This window comes from Corvus moneduloides, chromosome 6 (genome assembly GCF_009650955.1).
Source record: "Corvus moneduloides isolate bCorMon1 chromosome 6, bCorMon1.pri, whole genome shotgun sequence".
NCBI lineage: Eukaryota > Metazoa > Chordata > Aves > Passeriformes > Corvidae > Corvus > Corvus moneduloides.
In genome coordinates this window covers 25590642-25607391 of record NC_045481.1, presented here as the reverse complement: position 1 = coordinate 25607391, position 16750 = coordinate 25590642, and the positions used below count along the sequence as shown (strand labels likewise).

The 16750-nt window shown below is 35.8% G+C and overlaps 1 protein-coding gene across 1 annotated transcript in view; it reads right to left on the bottom strand.

Moving 5' to 3' along the window:
• The window catches only part of RALGAPA1 (Ral GTPase activating protein catalytic subunit alpha 1), a 130942-nt gene that overhangs the window by 9828 nt on the left and 104364 nt on the right, over window positions 1-16750 (bottom strand). Inside the window, 1 exon segment of the mRNA XM_032112672.1 lies at window positions 3205-3329. Within this exon segment, the coding sequence (XP_031968563.1) occupies window positions 3205-3329 (125 nt within the window).

Genomic DNA, 16750 nt, shown 5'->3' with positions numbered 1-16750 from the left:
GAAGGTAGATTTGTCAGAAGCAAACTAAGCTTCTAGATAAAACAGCAGCTGCCACAATCACATTGTACTGAACGGTAGTCACAGAAAAAAGGAACAGCCTTTGCTGATGTCTGAGCCTTTGATAAAATAAGTCCATCTGAGAAAATACAGTTTGTTACTGAATGGCATGTTCTCTATTTGCTCTAATTCTCATAGCTCAAATGAAAAAAAAAGGCCAATGGGTCACAACAACAACAACAAAATGATAACACCTGGTGATGGGCTGTAGCAGCCTCATAGTTTCTAAGACCTACCTCAGATGAAAAAAGGTATAGAATATTTTATAAAATTAAACATATTCAGCAGTTGTAATCTTGGAGATCATGATCCAATAAAAGAATTAAGTCTGTAATATCTAAAATGTAGATTTTTTTTTTTCTTAGTCTCTTCTGGTCAATTATTTTTTATTAAAAGAAGCCCCATAAATAAATGAAATATTTTGTATTTAAAAAAAATGTAAAGTATTCTTAGAAGTTGGTTAGAAATTTTCAGATGACATGGACACATCTGGTAGGAAGCTTGCACAGTTTTGTCTGAGTCATCTTGAGGGTGATGAATGCATGTGGGTTCCCAGGCAGGACTACAGGACCACTCCTATGTGTAATCCTGGCATGGTTCAGTGCTCTGTACCTCCTTCAAGAAATTCACCTGTTGCAGGGGCCCTGGAAATTTAGGGGTATCTATTTTTTAACAGCACTGCTGGTGGACTCTTCTTGTGATCATTGGTCCATCAGAAATGTGGGTCATCTGCAGCAACGTAGCTCACAGATCTGCCTCTGCTAGAACTGGAAACCAGTGGTTTCCAGGCTAACCCCAAGCCCTGGGGTAACCTTTCTGGCAGGTGACTGCAGTGTTATTTTATACCTGCCTCAGGCTTTAGAATTTGTGCCCTCTAGAATCAGCTTGGAGGCAGATGGCTCCGTGCTACTCCAGGCACTCTGTCTGGAGCTCAGTATCAGAGTTCCAGGAGCCCCAGATGGAACAGGTGCCAGAGCACCTCCAGCTTCCCCGGGCTGAAATGAAAGCTGAGAGTCAGGCAGATGCGGGGCCAGGTTGAATCTGATGCTGGGCCACACTGTGCTGGCATGTCTGTCCTAGGAAGCTGCTGGCTGCTCCTGACACTGATGTCTCGGTCAGTTCCACTGCACAATGCAAGGTCCAGAAGAATGTGGCTCCCAGGACAGGACATCGTGTTTCATGGTATGCAGACACACATGCAAGTGTGCAGATGTGAAACATATCACAAGCTCCTATTAATGAGATTCCTACAGAAAATTTATTAACTTTGATAGAAAGGTTAAGTTAAAATCAAGTTTCTAAAAAATCATAACCTCATTTCAGATCATGCTAGAAAATACCAAATTTAAAAGAATACAAGAATTGCCACTGTAGAGCAGTGTACTCTGGTGCACCAAACTAGCACAGAAAAGCAGCTTTGCTTCACCCTGAAAAAATGAGTTAGAGGAAGAGGGCAGAACGACTTGGCTTGGAATGAGACTTCTGAAAATGAATAGACAGAACTTCTACAAGTGCACTAGAATATAGAATATATACTATACAAAAAAGCCATACAAAAATGTCTGGTGCTGAATATTCACTAGGTCCATTAGGCAGGAAATGTGGCAAGGACTGGTATCCCTGGTTATTGTTTTTAATGTTTATTTGTTTTTAGTGTTTCTAGTTACAGATTTTTCATATTCAAATGTTTTCATACTTTAAATTATGTAACTAATTTTTATACTGCTTTAGTTAAATTACTTACTTTTAATTTTGTTTTCCTTTGGTCTCAGCTATTTCCACTAGCATAATTATACCACTTACTATACTTTGAAACTGCACCTCATTTCTAGTTATTGTTTATACTTTAAAGTAAAGGAGCCTCAACATTTTAACATCTCTCAGTCTTCTTTCTGTAGTCCTATAATAATTCTTGTATAATTTGGAATTGATTTCTGTATATAATTTTGGAATTGAAAAACAAATTTTCAGATAACAACTTGCCAAATTATTCTTACAAAATTTATTTAATTTAGATTTACAGTTTTTCCATGGAAGCACTTTGATTATCATTAAATAAGGTTTTTCTGAACAGGGAATTTCAAGTGTTACACATTTTTCTTCTCCATCTCTCCTAGGTTATCACTGCAGAATGTCTTACAACATGAATGAAAGACAGTACAGGGTACAAAACACACCACTGCCATCCAGTACTACTTGTTCATGCTGAGAAACAAAGGCCAACACAATAAAGTGTTACTCATTCAACAACTGTCTCTATCATTAGTTACCTTAATCCCAGAACCAGTGTTAGTGCTTCATGCAGACCTGAGGTTAGTAAAAGACTAAAACTTTTAGATGATGTAGTGGTCATTTTTCAATCAGTGTGAAATTCTTTTTAGTGTGAACAAGGGCAACAAGGAAAGTTTGCATACAATTTGGTTACAAGCTTAGTGCTCTAGTAAAAGTAAGAGGAACAAAGGGTTTTTTTGGACACTTTGTCTTACCTTCAGATAAACAGAACTGATATTTAATGATCTAAAAAGAGGGGAAATAAAATAATGAAATAATCATAAGGAGTTCAAGAAATGTCAGAACAGGAAGGCCTTGAGTTACCCATTTTCTTTTACCGATTTTCTTATTAGTAACAAAAAATGCAGTATCCTCTTATAAAACAGGTATTTTACTGGAAAGTAAAAATTACCTTAAAACCAACTTTGTGACTAATAACCTGGGAACAAAATTAAGATTGCGAGGCTCATATTTTCAGTTTAAAACCTTACATTCTAAACATGTAGCGAGCCTTGAAACTTTCTTATGAGGACGGTGTACCTAAAATGTTTCTACCTGAACTAGCCTAAATGCAAGAGTACCAACGTTTCCATGCAGATTTTATACAGGGGATTGTGATAAAATTTGCTGCAAAAATACAGGATCCGGTTGCTATATTAAAGCATCTTGCCAAATCTTAATGCCAAGCATTGGCTCATGATGCCAGAAAATAGAATAAAGATTTAAAGTCAACTTTGCCCACATTCTCAAGCATGTATGTTCTTTCCAACTAATGGTAACTCTTCATGATGTGCAAAGGTCTGAATTTTTAGTCTTTATAAGTAAGGATACTGCATTTCAAGCAAGATTGTATAAGAACTGTTAGTTATTTCTTACCCGTCTCTGAGGGCAAATGGTGATAAGGTGCTGGACAGAAAACCTGAGCAGCAAAATCTTCAAATGTCGTAGGCTCTAGATGATGTTGAACAATTGTTTGCAGGTATCGTGCTCTCTCCTCATAACTGATTTAGCCAAGAATTAAGGATGAATTTATACCATGTACTGTAACTGCTAAATATCAGTATCTAGTAATTCAGAATTCTTGTTTTTGTTAAATATATATCATGCATTTCAGCAACTGTACACAGTTATTTTTAATTCTTTACATGACTGTGATATTGTCTGATGCATTGACATAATATTAAGTGTAAGATAAACATGATTAATGTAAACCTTTTGATTCAACTGTACTTTTTTTCATGTCTGATGCAAAATTTCCTGAAATTGTTTACAAACAACAGCAACTTAAATACTCTCTTAAGTAACTAATTTGCCTGTACTCTGGTCACAACTAAATATAAAAACATTTCAATTTTTAGGAGGTGTAGCATGAAACATACCTTAGCATTAACAAAATAAATGACTTTGCACTTTTCCATAATAAACAGCTTTCATAATCCCTAAACACGCACACACACTTTTAAGATAAATATAGTGAAATTTCAGTATTGGGAAAAACACCTTGTCAATTATGTCATTAAAACAAGCAAGAATATCTGTAAAGAATCCACAGGACCCTTAAATACTGGTTAACAGGGTGTTGGCAGGGTACTGACAGTAAAATACTGTACTTCTTTTTTCCTGTGTTCTCCCCCTCTAATATGACTGACAAGAGACTGGTATCTTGAAGTGTTGTTTTTGAAGAACCCTCTCCAGGCTTCTTGTTCCAGCAGGCCCAATTGTGCTGTTAGCACAGAGAGAGTGAGAAAAAGAGAGAATATTTCTGCTGTTCATGAAAGCAACTATGGAAATGGCTGTCAAAATGTAGAGCAGCAGGCAGCAACATACAATTATCAAGAAAAACTACCATGCTGACTTCATGTTGTATAGTTGCTCAACTGAGAAATCAGTTAACCTTTTCTCATACAACTTTCAGAGTCCTCCAGCTGGACTCAGTATGTTGAATGAGGGAAACCATCTCCAGTTATCTTACAGAAACACAGAATGATCAGAAATTTCCCCTGACATTTACACTTGTGCCCACTTTTTTTCCCATATTTTATTTGCAGATAGTGAGATAATTTTCTCCTTACATAGTTCTGTTTTCTGGAAAAATACCCCAAACAAATCAGCATGCTGTAGAGGAATGCACTCAAAATAGGTTTCTTTAAAGTTCTGGGGTTTGATTTCAGGTCTGCTGCTCTTTTTGGGGGAATCAGGGAGAGTGAGGAAACTACCTTTCTGACTCAATTTCACCACCTGTGAAATGGAGATAATACTCATCTTGCACATATTTTTTAGCAATCCAAACATAAAAACTGTATTACATGTGATAAACACTTTTAATTACTAGTGATAACGTTTAAAATAAATAATGACACCATTTTCAGTTATGATAAGCAATTAAATTCCCAACACCAAATTAAAGCTGGAAACAATAATCTTCATATTATCTTACAAAACTACACTTCTACAATTACAGAACTTTTCCTACTAAATTTTTTGCAGTTTTTTCTGTACAATATTTACTGTAGATTTTACAGTCTATCTAAATATGAAAAAAAATAGAGACTATATTATCTGGAAAAAAGTTCCAGTGAATAAAATTATTTCTGTCATATTTCCTTAGACCATAACTTGGTTACATAGTGAAACCGGGAAACAGTTTTCCCTCCAAAATCCATGCTCTGAATTATTTCTGAATCCAGAGACAGCTAAACCACAGCAGAAGCCTCAGTTTGGAGAAGCTTTAATAGAAGCACCGGGACAAGAGAAAATATAAAAATCTCCCATTGTATCGATTCTTAGGTTGGGGGATAAACACAGTATTGAGCCTGAACAGAGGACAGTAATATAGCACAGTTTTTAAGAGGCTATGTATAAGTGGTAGAGGATGAAACTGATGGTTGAAGTCCAAATAATACTACATATCTCACAACTTGTTGAAAAGCACTTTTTTTTTCATTGGGGGAGGAGATTCACAGCTGCTGAATTTTCTGCAGTTAATAGAGTCCTTTGATTCACAGCAGTGCCCCTTGCACAAAAAATACTGGCCTTTGTGTATTACCAGAAACTAATTTTCTATTTGGCTGAAAAGGGAAAAATGGGGTTATTGCTTCTCCCTCCTACAGAGCTTTTCATTATGCCTGATGCACTCAACTTCTAAGCTCTTCTGAGAAAAAAAAATAACTGAAGAGGCAAGAGGTAGAAAAATGAGCTTGTTAGCACATTAGAAGTGAAGTATCTTGGTGGGCCCTAGAAATTCCCAGTGGTGTGTTAACTTATCACTCTATGCATGCTGGCACTGATAGTCTCCCAATTGATCACTCTCTTTTCGCACCAAAGGTGCTGCCAGGAAGCAAAGGCTGAAGGCCCACAGGAGAACAGGCTGCTATCAAAACAAGCTGTTTTTAAAAGTCTGCTTGAATGGGTAAAATGTTTCATGAAAAAGTAGGGTAGAGACACCTACTTGCTTTTAAAATGCTCTACTTTCAGAGGTCTCTAAAGGAAACCTTTTAGTTTATCCTATTATATCCAGAGCTTATACACAAATAAGGCAAAATGAAGGAAAGTTACTGCTTTGAACATGACAAGGACATTCTCATTCTCCAGCCTTGGTATATATCTCCTAACCAAATACAGAAGTCTTGAGATAGATGCTGACTGAGGACAATAATGATGTTTTTGTTACCCAGTGAAGAGGATATGCTTGTATCAGTTCTAGAAGTCTAATTCAAATGCACACTTAGTACACCCAGAGTAAAGTAATTCAGCTAGCTGGGTTGCTGCTCATCCTAACAATCCACAAAACCATCTGCAGCTTGTTAAAAACAAAACCCACCTTAAAAACAAAACAAAAATCTGAGGCAAATGCTAAGTCCAAAGCTTGCTCTATTCTGCACTAAGAAATTACACACTCTCCTCGGAAGAACTCTGTTTCTGTATTAGAGACTGCATAGATGAGATACTTTTATGTTCTATACATTTATATTTTGAGAACATCCTAGTAATTTTGAAACTCCAATTCTGTATGCTTTTCTAGCTGAGATAATCTAGGGCTACACTGTATTTGAATGCAACTGTCTGCAAGAGTGACCATAAGCCCACTGTAGCTAATTTCTACATTACTTCTAATAGGCTAGACATTTATTTCTTTAAAACACTGCTCTCTAGGAAAGACTTATTAGCACTTACCGATTGAGTGGCACATACAAACCCAATGGCTAGTAATAACAGCACAATGCAAGCTGTATCCTTACTTCGAGTGCATGTTGCCACTGGCATCAGCAATTAAGATGGAATGGGAAGGATGCATAGACAAACCAATGGAGAAAGACTGGCACAGAGAGTGACAAAACACTTAAACAACAGTGAGTATTTTGCTTCTGAAGAAGGTGCTAACTGGAACAAAACAGAATGGATAAAAATGTAAGATACACGTTAATTATACAGGCACTTGCCCAAATGTGTCAGCTAAAAACTTGCAGATTCATAACTGCAAAAAGCGTAACAAAAAAAATCTAATTACTTCATTATACTTTCTCAGAAGAAACTATTCTGAAAAATAGAATCAGTACCAGAAGGAATTAGGAATCATATCTTTACAGGTCACTCAGGTTGTAGTCACTCCAGCTAATATTTAATTTGCATTATGATCCCTTTTACTTATTCTCTAAATCTGTAATAATTTATATTAATAATTATCTGAAAAGATCTATTATCTGAAAATACTGTACTTTCCATTATTAGACCTGTTGACTTCCACTTGGGAACAAGCACTGAAAGCCTGGCTGTCAGATCACCTACTTCTGCCTAATCTTGCTGAAAAACTTCATCTCATGTCTTCACCTAATAGCTCTCCATCTCTGTTGATTGTATCACTTCCAAGATTCCTATGGCAAAATACATCTGCATCTAGCCATCTACCTGAACAAATTACCTAGGCTCTCACCTCACATCTAAGTTACTGCCATATCCTTTTCTCTGGCCTAAATAAATGCATTTTTAATCCTTTTATAACCTACTCAGAGAACTGCAGAATCCACTTTCTGGATATACTACTTAGATGGTGCATTGTCTCACATATTGCCACCAGTCTGCCACTCCCTAGCACAAATGCAGGCTACTGATTTGAACTTGATAGCCCACACCTATTCCATCAATTTTACCAAAACCACTTGCCTCCAGTCACTTAATGCAGTCACTCTCACCAATCTTGACATTTTTGGAAAGGCACTTTTGCACTTTCTTCTATGTGTCTTCTTACGTGTGGCATCAGGTCTCTGCAAGTGTCCACAAACAATCCCCTCCACAAACTCTCCCTTTGCTATGATTATTGATTTTTTACAATTTACTGTGTCATTTTGACTACAAATTTTCTTTCCATTCTTCTTTACACTTCTCAGTTTTAGAGCTGACTAAAATGCATTACAATAAATCTATCTAGTATTTTTTAGTTAAGGAGTGGATGCATGATTACTGCTACAGTCATTGATGGAATACCAATCCTAAAATGACATTAACCTGAGGCTGGAAAAAATTAAGAAAAAAAATAGTTTAAACATAGAATAAAATTTCCAAGACTTTATTCAAGGATATAGCACTTCACAACAATGTAATCTATTACCACAACTACTAAGTGTTAGATTCCCAAATGGGCTGGAGAAGAAATTCTACTGCCTGCTCCAAAAACCATTTGATAACAAATGCTTCCTGAGCATGGACTGGAATCTGGGGACTCTTCTCTCCCAGAAAAGTATCATAATGATTAGACTACATAGATGAGCACTTTTCCTGTGATTCAGAAGAAATCTTACTTTATGAAACAACCCTTTCAGCAGTGTCAAAGTAAGACACTTTCATGAAAGCTTTATTCATAAATCTTCCCTCCTCATACTTGCGTATTTGTATATACGTGCAGTATACATGCGCAGTATACCATAATATTACTGTATATTGGTATGTAGATGCTTTGGTTCCAGAGCTAGGAAAAAATGACAAGGTTTTAATGATTGTCCTGATCTTACAAAAAAAGCTAGAACACATAATTCTAAATAGCAAGATGGATTTTTTCAGGTTAAATTACAAACTACTCTCAGAAATACATGTGCAGCTGCATCCCTGGCAGTTCCAACTGTTAGCAAAATCATCTAAGAAGTCAATATATATTGATATGATTGTGGAGAGTATGACTTTGTCAGCCAGGCATTTGGAAAATAATTTAAGACAAGCAGAAACTGAACTGCTGCTCCATCCTTATCTGGAAAATGAAAATCCTGCACCTAGAGATACTTTCTTGTAGGATCAATGGACACCTGCAACAGGTTTTTAATTGCACATATACACAATTTATATAAAAGAGTTTAACAATATTTTAAGAAAAGCTACGTAAAAAGGAACTCTCTTATTTACTACATTTTCCCCTTCAGCAAATTTAGAAGCACACATCATTTTTTATAGAAAAAAACCACCAAATCTGTAGTGCTCCTGGGATAATAGGGACCAAAGCAAAAAAAGAAACAGTAAAGCACAGTGAATAGCATATGTCGGTAAGAGATTTTAAATTTTTTGCTCTCTGGCCCAAAAAGGTGTGCAAACCTCAGAATTTATTTTATTTGGCACATTTTTCCTAGTAAATTTCAATTCCTGACATCAAAGTGTGAAAGGAGAATTGCCTCCCCTATAAAAATAACAAATACAGGTTAGGATCAAGATTTTAAGCTGAAAGGAAAACTTAGCCCCAGCAGAATTTGACTTCTACAGGAACACTGGACAAAACCCACACATCACAGAAATGGAATTTTTTCTGGGAAATCTCACTCTAAAAGAAGAGACTGTGCAGTGGTTGTCAAACCAGCTGAACTCATACTGAGTCACAGCAATTTGTAGTCTTTGTTGGCTCTCAGAGTTAAGGATGTAAGTTGGGCTGCTATTGATCCAGTGCTGGAAGCCCTGCAAGTAGCTGCGTTTTGTATGTAGGTGGGTGATGAGTATCAACTGGCCACACTGAGAGGAACAGTTAAAGTTCTCTTATATTCTGAAAAGTTACTCTGTAGAAGTGGTATCATGGTGTTTCCCATTTATTGCATTTCAGTAATTTCCACATCTAGTTTGCACAGTATACAAATAAAGAGGGTTTTTTTCTTCCAGCTGTATCTTCTGTTTACTCAAGTCACCTTGATATCTCAAAGTCAGTCTGGGTTCTTTTTTTTCTTAACTACTACCAATATTGAAAATGGCAAATAAGTATTTAGCTAGGTACATCTGTTTAGGCAGCTATGCTCTAAATGAAAGAAGCTTCTGCACATACAACTGGACTTAGCCACAGCATGAATGATTCATAAGACAGAATTCAGTTAATTCTCTTAATCTCTCATGCAAGTTATTTAGGTTAAAGAGAAAAAAAATTACTATGCTTGACACTACTAAACAGGTGAAAGAATTAAAAATTTTACAGTCTTTTAAGGTGATTTTTTCCAACTGAACCATATTTTCAAGACAGCTCTTTTGCAATAAAATGTAACAATATATTTTCTTACTCATAAAAATATGAGATAAACCTCAGAGAAATGAAAGGTGTATTTCAAAAGTAAACTTGTTGCATTTGGTGAAAACATTTTAAAACTTCACAAGGGGCTCTACTAATTATCCAAAATCAGTAATTTAGTAAGTAATGTATATGTTACAATCTACTAATTAATGCAGATATCTCTCTAATAAAATGAGAATGTATATGGAAAACAAGTAACAGACCAAGACTGTAGAATTTAAGCAAGCCTAAAATGTATTATCTAGTATATTAAACGACATTCTTTTTCAACTCCAGTTGTAACTGCGAAGGGCTTTTTGAAGCAATTTCTGAGGTATATTTCTTCATGAAGAGAATAAGGGAATATATAATAGATAAATCTATACAAACTAATCCCATCATTCCAGATATTGCAATTTGTTTCCAAAACATAGTTGCATCATTCTTTGAATAAATATAATGAAAATTACTTCTAATTTTTTACACTACTAAACAGTTAAATAAATCTGTGATAAATTAAGTATTATCAGGCACTTTTGCCATTTGGAGGAGTTTTTTGTTTAAGATTATTTATCTTGTAGTTAAAGGAGATAATTTACATTATATCTACTCCATGGTTATATGGTTAAAAGTCCTGCAAGGTAAGTGTAGGCTAGATAAAGTTGCAGCCATTGAGTGTTTCCAAGTCAATGGTATTGTTTTCTGCCTAGTTTACTAACACACTACATATTGAAAGGCCTTGACTTTATTTGAATTTATGTAAGAATCTTCATTTTTACAGTGTGGGCAGTTTCAAAATTGCTAAATTACTGCAAGAAATTCTAATTGATGCTTGCATTTTCATTAAAAAACATTTAACATTCTGCAACACTGTCCTTCTAGGAAAATCCTTGTATTGTTTACTTTTATGTTGTTCCACCAGATCTTACAGCTTGCTAAATTCATCAGTGGTTTATAACATCTTCTAGGAAGAAAAAGCTGTGATTCATCAGTGCAGACAAAGCTGGGCTTTAATCCATTTCTATAACCATATTGCCAAGTCTATATTGTTTACATTGCGTCTCAATTAAGAGACAGGCAGGACACCTGGTACTTCTTTATCTAAGTCCCACGGGCTGCCAGATGACTCAAAATCCATAACAGGTGCTAAGGCAGTGTGAGTGGAGCACCATTAACACAAGCTGGAATTGGATAAAATTTGGATTGTGCTTAACCACTTAAAACACTCAATTATGAAATGAAAAATGTAACCACTCTGCACCAAGCTCCTTTACAGAAGGCTTATAAAGATATGTAGAATTAAAGTGCAAGTGAGCTGAACTTAAAATAAATTTTAATTTCAGTATATTCTTTAGAATATGAACTATATAAAAACCAATTATATAAAAAAGTTGGGGTTCTTTTTAAGATAATCATATAAAAAGAAATACTGAATTAATTATAATTCTCTTCATCTGATTAGGCAGCAAAAATGACAAAAATTATGCTCAGACTTCTAGCAATTTCAAAGTTAAGGGGAAAAAAAATCAAAATAAATACTACTTATCAAATTCTTCAACTCTGTAGAACCCAGAAGTTATTTTATTTTAAGGACTTTGGCAAACGAAAGCATCTTATGGAAGGATTTAAAAACCAAGAAGTTCAAGTGAAAACCTGTATGACAGAAGATACGCCTTTGCACCGAAACATCCCACTGCAGATTTCTTTTCAGCAGTTTTTCATCTAAAGTGACTGAACAACATATTAAGCTTAGACTCTGACAGAACACACTGCATGAGAGAAAAAATGAGTATCAGAAATTTTACAGTGGACAATTACTTAAGAACTATCTGTATCTAAATGTGCAGTAATCCAATTAAGTTTCTATTTAATATTGTAATTATCAAGAACACAATATAGTGATTTTATTACCAGAGTAAGCAGCTACAAAGTACAGTAAACTGTCATTTAAGACAGTGTCAGAGTATCTATGATAAGCAGCACATTGGCTTAAACTAATGCACTATATGCCTCTAGGGAATGACAGGCTCAGAGACTGGGTTTTAACATCAGAATCTATCCATTAATCTCGACTTAAATATAATCTACTCTGCAGTAAGAGGAAGAATGGGCATTCAATGAATTATCTGTTTGAAATATAGCAGGAGCATACTAATACAAACATATAGAAGAAAGTACCAGTTTCGGCACCATTTACAGTGTATTGTTGGTTCTACAAACCATGAACTGCATTTTAACATGGAGTTAAAAAGGAAGATCAAATGGCTAGCAGGATTGGAAGGACAACACTATAACTCTGGCTGGGTGGCTGGATGAATGATGACAGTATTTAAAAATACTCCACTTGTCCATGTTTTAGTAACAGGCTAAGGACATGAAAACAAAGCAGTGAAGAAAACCATGCTGAAGCCCATATGTAGGCAGAATTCCCATCCTGACTTAGAGGGAGGATTTGTCTTACTAATGTATCCAAGATGGGAATCAATGAATCTATAAGGTATGTTGTGCTAATTGTTTTGAAGCCCATTACAGCTGCCACTGCTTCAGGCTCTCTCTGGAGTGATGGAGCGCTGATCCTGTGGTCAGACAGAAGCGCTCACCTGGCAGCTGTGGGTTTGCAGGAGGCAGTAGGGGAGGCACAGGGCCACCAGCCATGGGACTGAAGTTTATTAAAGCTGTTGTACCAAACAGACCAACGAGAGATGATGTTAAGGTGTGGGCTGAAGTGATAACTGCAACAAACATGGAATACTACAGGCCAGAGGGGAACTGCAATCACACAAACTAACTCCTGATGTTGGGAGAGGGATTTATCCTCATTTTGACATCTGGCATTACATCAGTTTTAACTCAAGTAACTAAGGTTGATAGGTGTAAAGAACACGGAAGCAAAACTAGTTCTCTTCTCTCTGGTATTAGCATGAATGCTTAAGCTTACTGTTTTCATGCATTCAAATATTTAAATTTCTACTTTAAATACCTTCTCTGCAAATATAGACATATTAATTGATGAGAAAAACAGCAAGTGTCTTTTCATGAAGAAATCACTACAAACTGCAAAATTACACAAAAATTATATTAGTATTAAATACTGTCCAGTAAAAAAACTGCACATACAGGTACATGTTCATTTGCCATTCCACACTACTAGTAACAAAAGAAACTTCTCTAATGAGAAATTCTGTCATTAATTCCAATATGTCCTTTAATGAACTTTACAACTACCTTTTTAAAATTTTATAGTTAATGAGAAGGTTTTCTCTTTACCTTGGGTTGCTGCAGTACCAATAGCAGATAATCTACTTACAAGTCTCTATGGAGGGCAGCAAAGTCAAGTTTAAAAATCATTTTTAAAACTCAAAGTCAGGCTTCTATTTAAATAGAGAAAACAAATACGAATTTTCAGATATTTCTCTCTTTTTCTATTTTGAACAGCAATTAGCAAAGCAGCCCCTTCGCCCTCCTCCCAAATGCTGTCAAGCTGTTGAGAGCAGTCTGCAGCACTACAATGGTACTATTGTGAACACAGCCTGGGCTTCCTTCCCACAGAGAGTTAAGTGGGCAGTTCCTGCTGCCCATGATTGGTGTCCAGTGAAACAATACTTAAGAGCCAGGTTTTATCAGTTCCACGCCAAAGAAGTGAAGCCAGGGAACCCAAGCCTTCATATCATGCTGAACCATATGCCAACCCTGCTGGCCCCTAAGGTTTATCACTAAGAATCAGGATCCATCATGTCCCCTGTGAAATTTCACTTCACATACCTTCTGTGAAATGCATGGCTTTGCTGAAAACTGACCTTTTTCCACAATTGGCATGAACAGATGGATGGTAACTATGGTTTAGCAAGCCGAAATTAAGTGATTTTCTAATAGCATGCATTCTTCTGTGTTTGGGAGGAGAAGCATTCAGAAGGAGAGAGATGTATTTGTGACCCATGGATCTATTCAGATGCAGTTAATCGGCAATTAAACTATTTTCTCAATGTCTAGAAAGTATATTGAGATTAATTTGATTGGCCAGGCTATGATTAGGACTCATGTCCTTCAGACTGCCATATGGTAATTCCAATTACTGTAACACTAACTTTTAATCCTTGCTTTATGTTAGCTTATTCCATTTTCCTACTACGTCTGTGGCACATACGGAATAAACTATAACCTTTGGTGTTATAATTTTGACCCTGGTGAATATTTTTACATGAAGTACATTCAATCTCCAGCTAGATATTTCCACATACCACCAGGTATTATATACAAGCCCTTTTTTCAGTAACTGAAATAACAGACCTGCAGGAGGACAAAGCCAACCAATGTGCTAGTTTCTACTAATCTATTTTTTTTTGGTACCTATCATCTTCTAATCTCTCTGTTGGCACTGGAAAGCATGCCCCAACTGTTTTGATTACCATATGCAGAATGATGCAGAAACAGTTTGCCAATATCTTATTCAACTCATCTGAAAACATTACTCTATCTCACGTCCATTACGGTTTTGCCAGTTTTGATTGTTATAAATACTCTCCCACATTTCCTACCAATTTAAATATCAGAATCAACCAAATGCAATGCCATATACTTATTTTTATATATACGTGGGTTTTTGTGTTTTAACATACAAATATTGCAAGTTGTTTGCACATCCCTTATCTATTATGAGAATTTATAACAAGAAAGGATTAAATCAATACACAATGCTGGTTTTTTGCAATGTAAAAACAGGGCTTAAATAGTTTAAAAACATTTCTTTCTTTACATCTTAGAAATATCAGGAAAAATTGTTTAATCTTCCAGGCTTTTATTCACAGACTTCTGAGAGGCATCAAATAAATCTGTATGAATTTTAACACCTTAAGGGGGCAAGAGCCATAACATTTTAACAAAGGGCTTTTGTTACCCCAAATATTTAATTAATTAATAAGGTTAAGTAGGTATTAACAAAAAACCTGTCACTTTGTGTTACACACAAGGCAATCAACTCTGTGTAACAATGGATTAGTTTATCTTTTTCATTCCAGTTTAAGAACTTGTAGCCTTCTCTCTGCAAATTTTTGTTTAAGAAAGGGATTTATAGACTTCTAAAACACATTTTATAATGAGCAATTTCACTACTAACTTTCAGCTTACAGTATACAAAAATTTTCTCCCTTAAAAATATGTTGTAACAAAGAAAAATTCCCTTCTGTCAAGTGATCTGTACTGACATATCCAGACTCAGAAGTTCTAGGAGGCTGATAAAGCACATCACTGCTTTTCAGGATAGATCACTGTCCTCCTTCTATGCTAAAGGAGAATGCCACCAGCATATTTTGTAGAGAAATCAGTAGAACCAATATTTCTCCTTCAGTTGGATAAATTATATTTATGAAAGAATGTAGAAGTAAAAGAATCTAGAATGTATTTTTCCAAACAGTACAAAAATATTTGAGTCTCCCCCACAACTGTCCACAACATTAACAGAGCACTCAGGTCTTTATAAGTGCAATTAATAGTATAAAACTACATTACTACAGTCAATCAGTTTTGCATACTTGGTATTTTGTGTTTTTACCACTTTGAGGAAAGTCTCATGCATTTCGTTAGGGAAGAGTAGCTAATAAATAAAGTGGTACTACTAATTAAAATACGCTGTAGATATCTTGTGATAACAACAGCATTATTAAACCCATGCGCTTAAACTGCACCTCTTTAACATGTGCTTCAGGCCAGGCAGTTTCACCTCAGTGCCCGTCAAGGTCATGGAGCAGATCTTTCTGGAAGCTATACTAAGACACATGGGAAATAAGGTAGTGATTTGAGACAGCCAACATGGCTGTCCTAAGGACTAATCATGTACAAATTTGGTGGCCTTCTACTACAGTGTTACAGCACTGGTGCATGAGGCAAGAGCAACTGATGTCATCTACCTGGATTTGTGCAAAGCATCTGACACTGTCTGACATGATATCCTTGTCTCTAAATTTGAGAGACATGGATCTGATGGATGGACCACTTGGTGGATCAGGAATTGTCTGGATGATCACACTCAAAGAGTTGTGACCAACAATACAATGTCACGCTTCCACTCACTCCTCAAATTAAAAATGCATGAAAACCAAGTGAAATTTTGTGAAATTATGTTCACTACATGAAAATGTAGCAAACGCAGCAGCTTGGTACACACATCTGCAAGTATTTCTCCAGCAGTTATTTGAAGTGTCTATATGACAAACACTAAGGCAAGAGTTTAAAAGCCTATCACAAATGCTGGCTCAATCAGTTGTCTCTAGTGGCTAAAATCAAAGGCATTTAAAGTGATGCTTTGGAATTATTCATTGCAAAACAATCCTATTCTTTCAACAGGTAACTAATAAATGATGGCTGAGAACAGGCTTGCACTACCTCTGAGGTCCAATTGTTACTCAGAACACTGCCTACTTTTGCTCCCTGGTGTTGCATTTTAACTCTAATTGCATGATCAAGCCAATAAATTGGACTCAGGGGACAAAAAACCCTACGAAAGTACCTACCCTGACAAAACCAGAGGTTTCAAGAAAATGCACTTCAAACAGAACTGAGGCAAGACGAGACAAGCAAAAGGAGAGGTATCAAGGCTTGAAAGACAGTCATTAATACTGACAGATTACTGTAATTCTGGCTGTCAAGGTGATCGATTTAAGCAGCATATGCCAATCAATACTCTTCTCATTTACTGAGCAGCATGAGATATATAGTTAGGCAAGATGTCCCTAAGACAGGATTTCAAACCATACTTAATGAACATAAATAGCACAATTTATGCTTTGGAATCTTAGCTCTTTTTTCATTTAGCCTTTTTTTAATTGGGCAAACTTCAACGTGATGTTATCCATACAAAAATTATTTCAGATTATCCTATTACACTGCATTGTCATTGTGTATACAATTCTTTTAGATAAG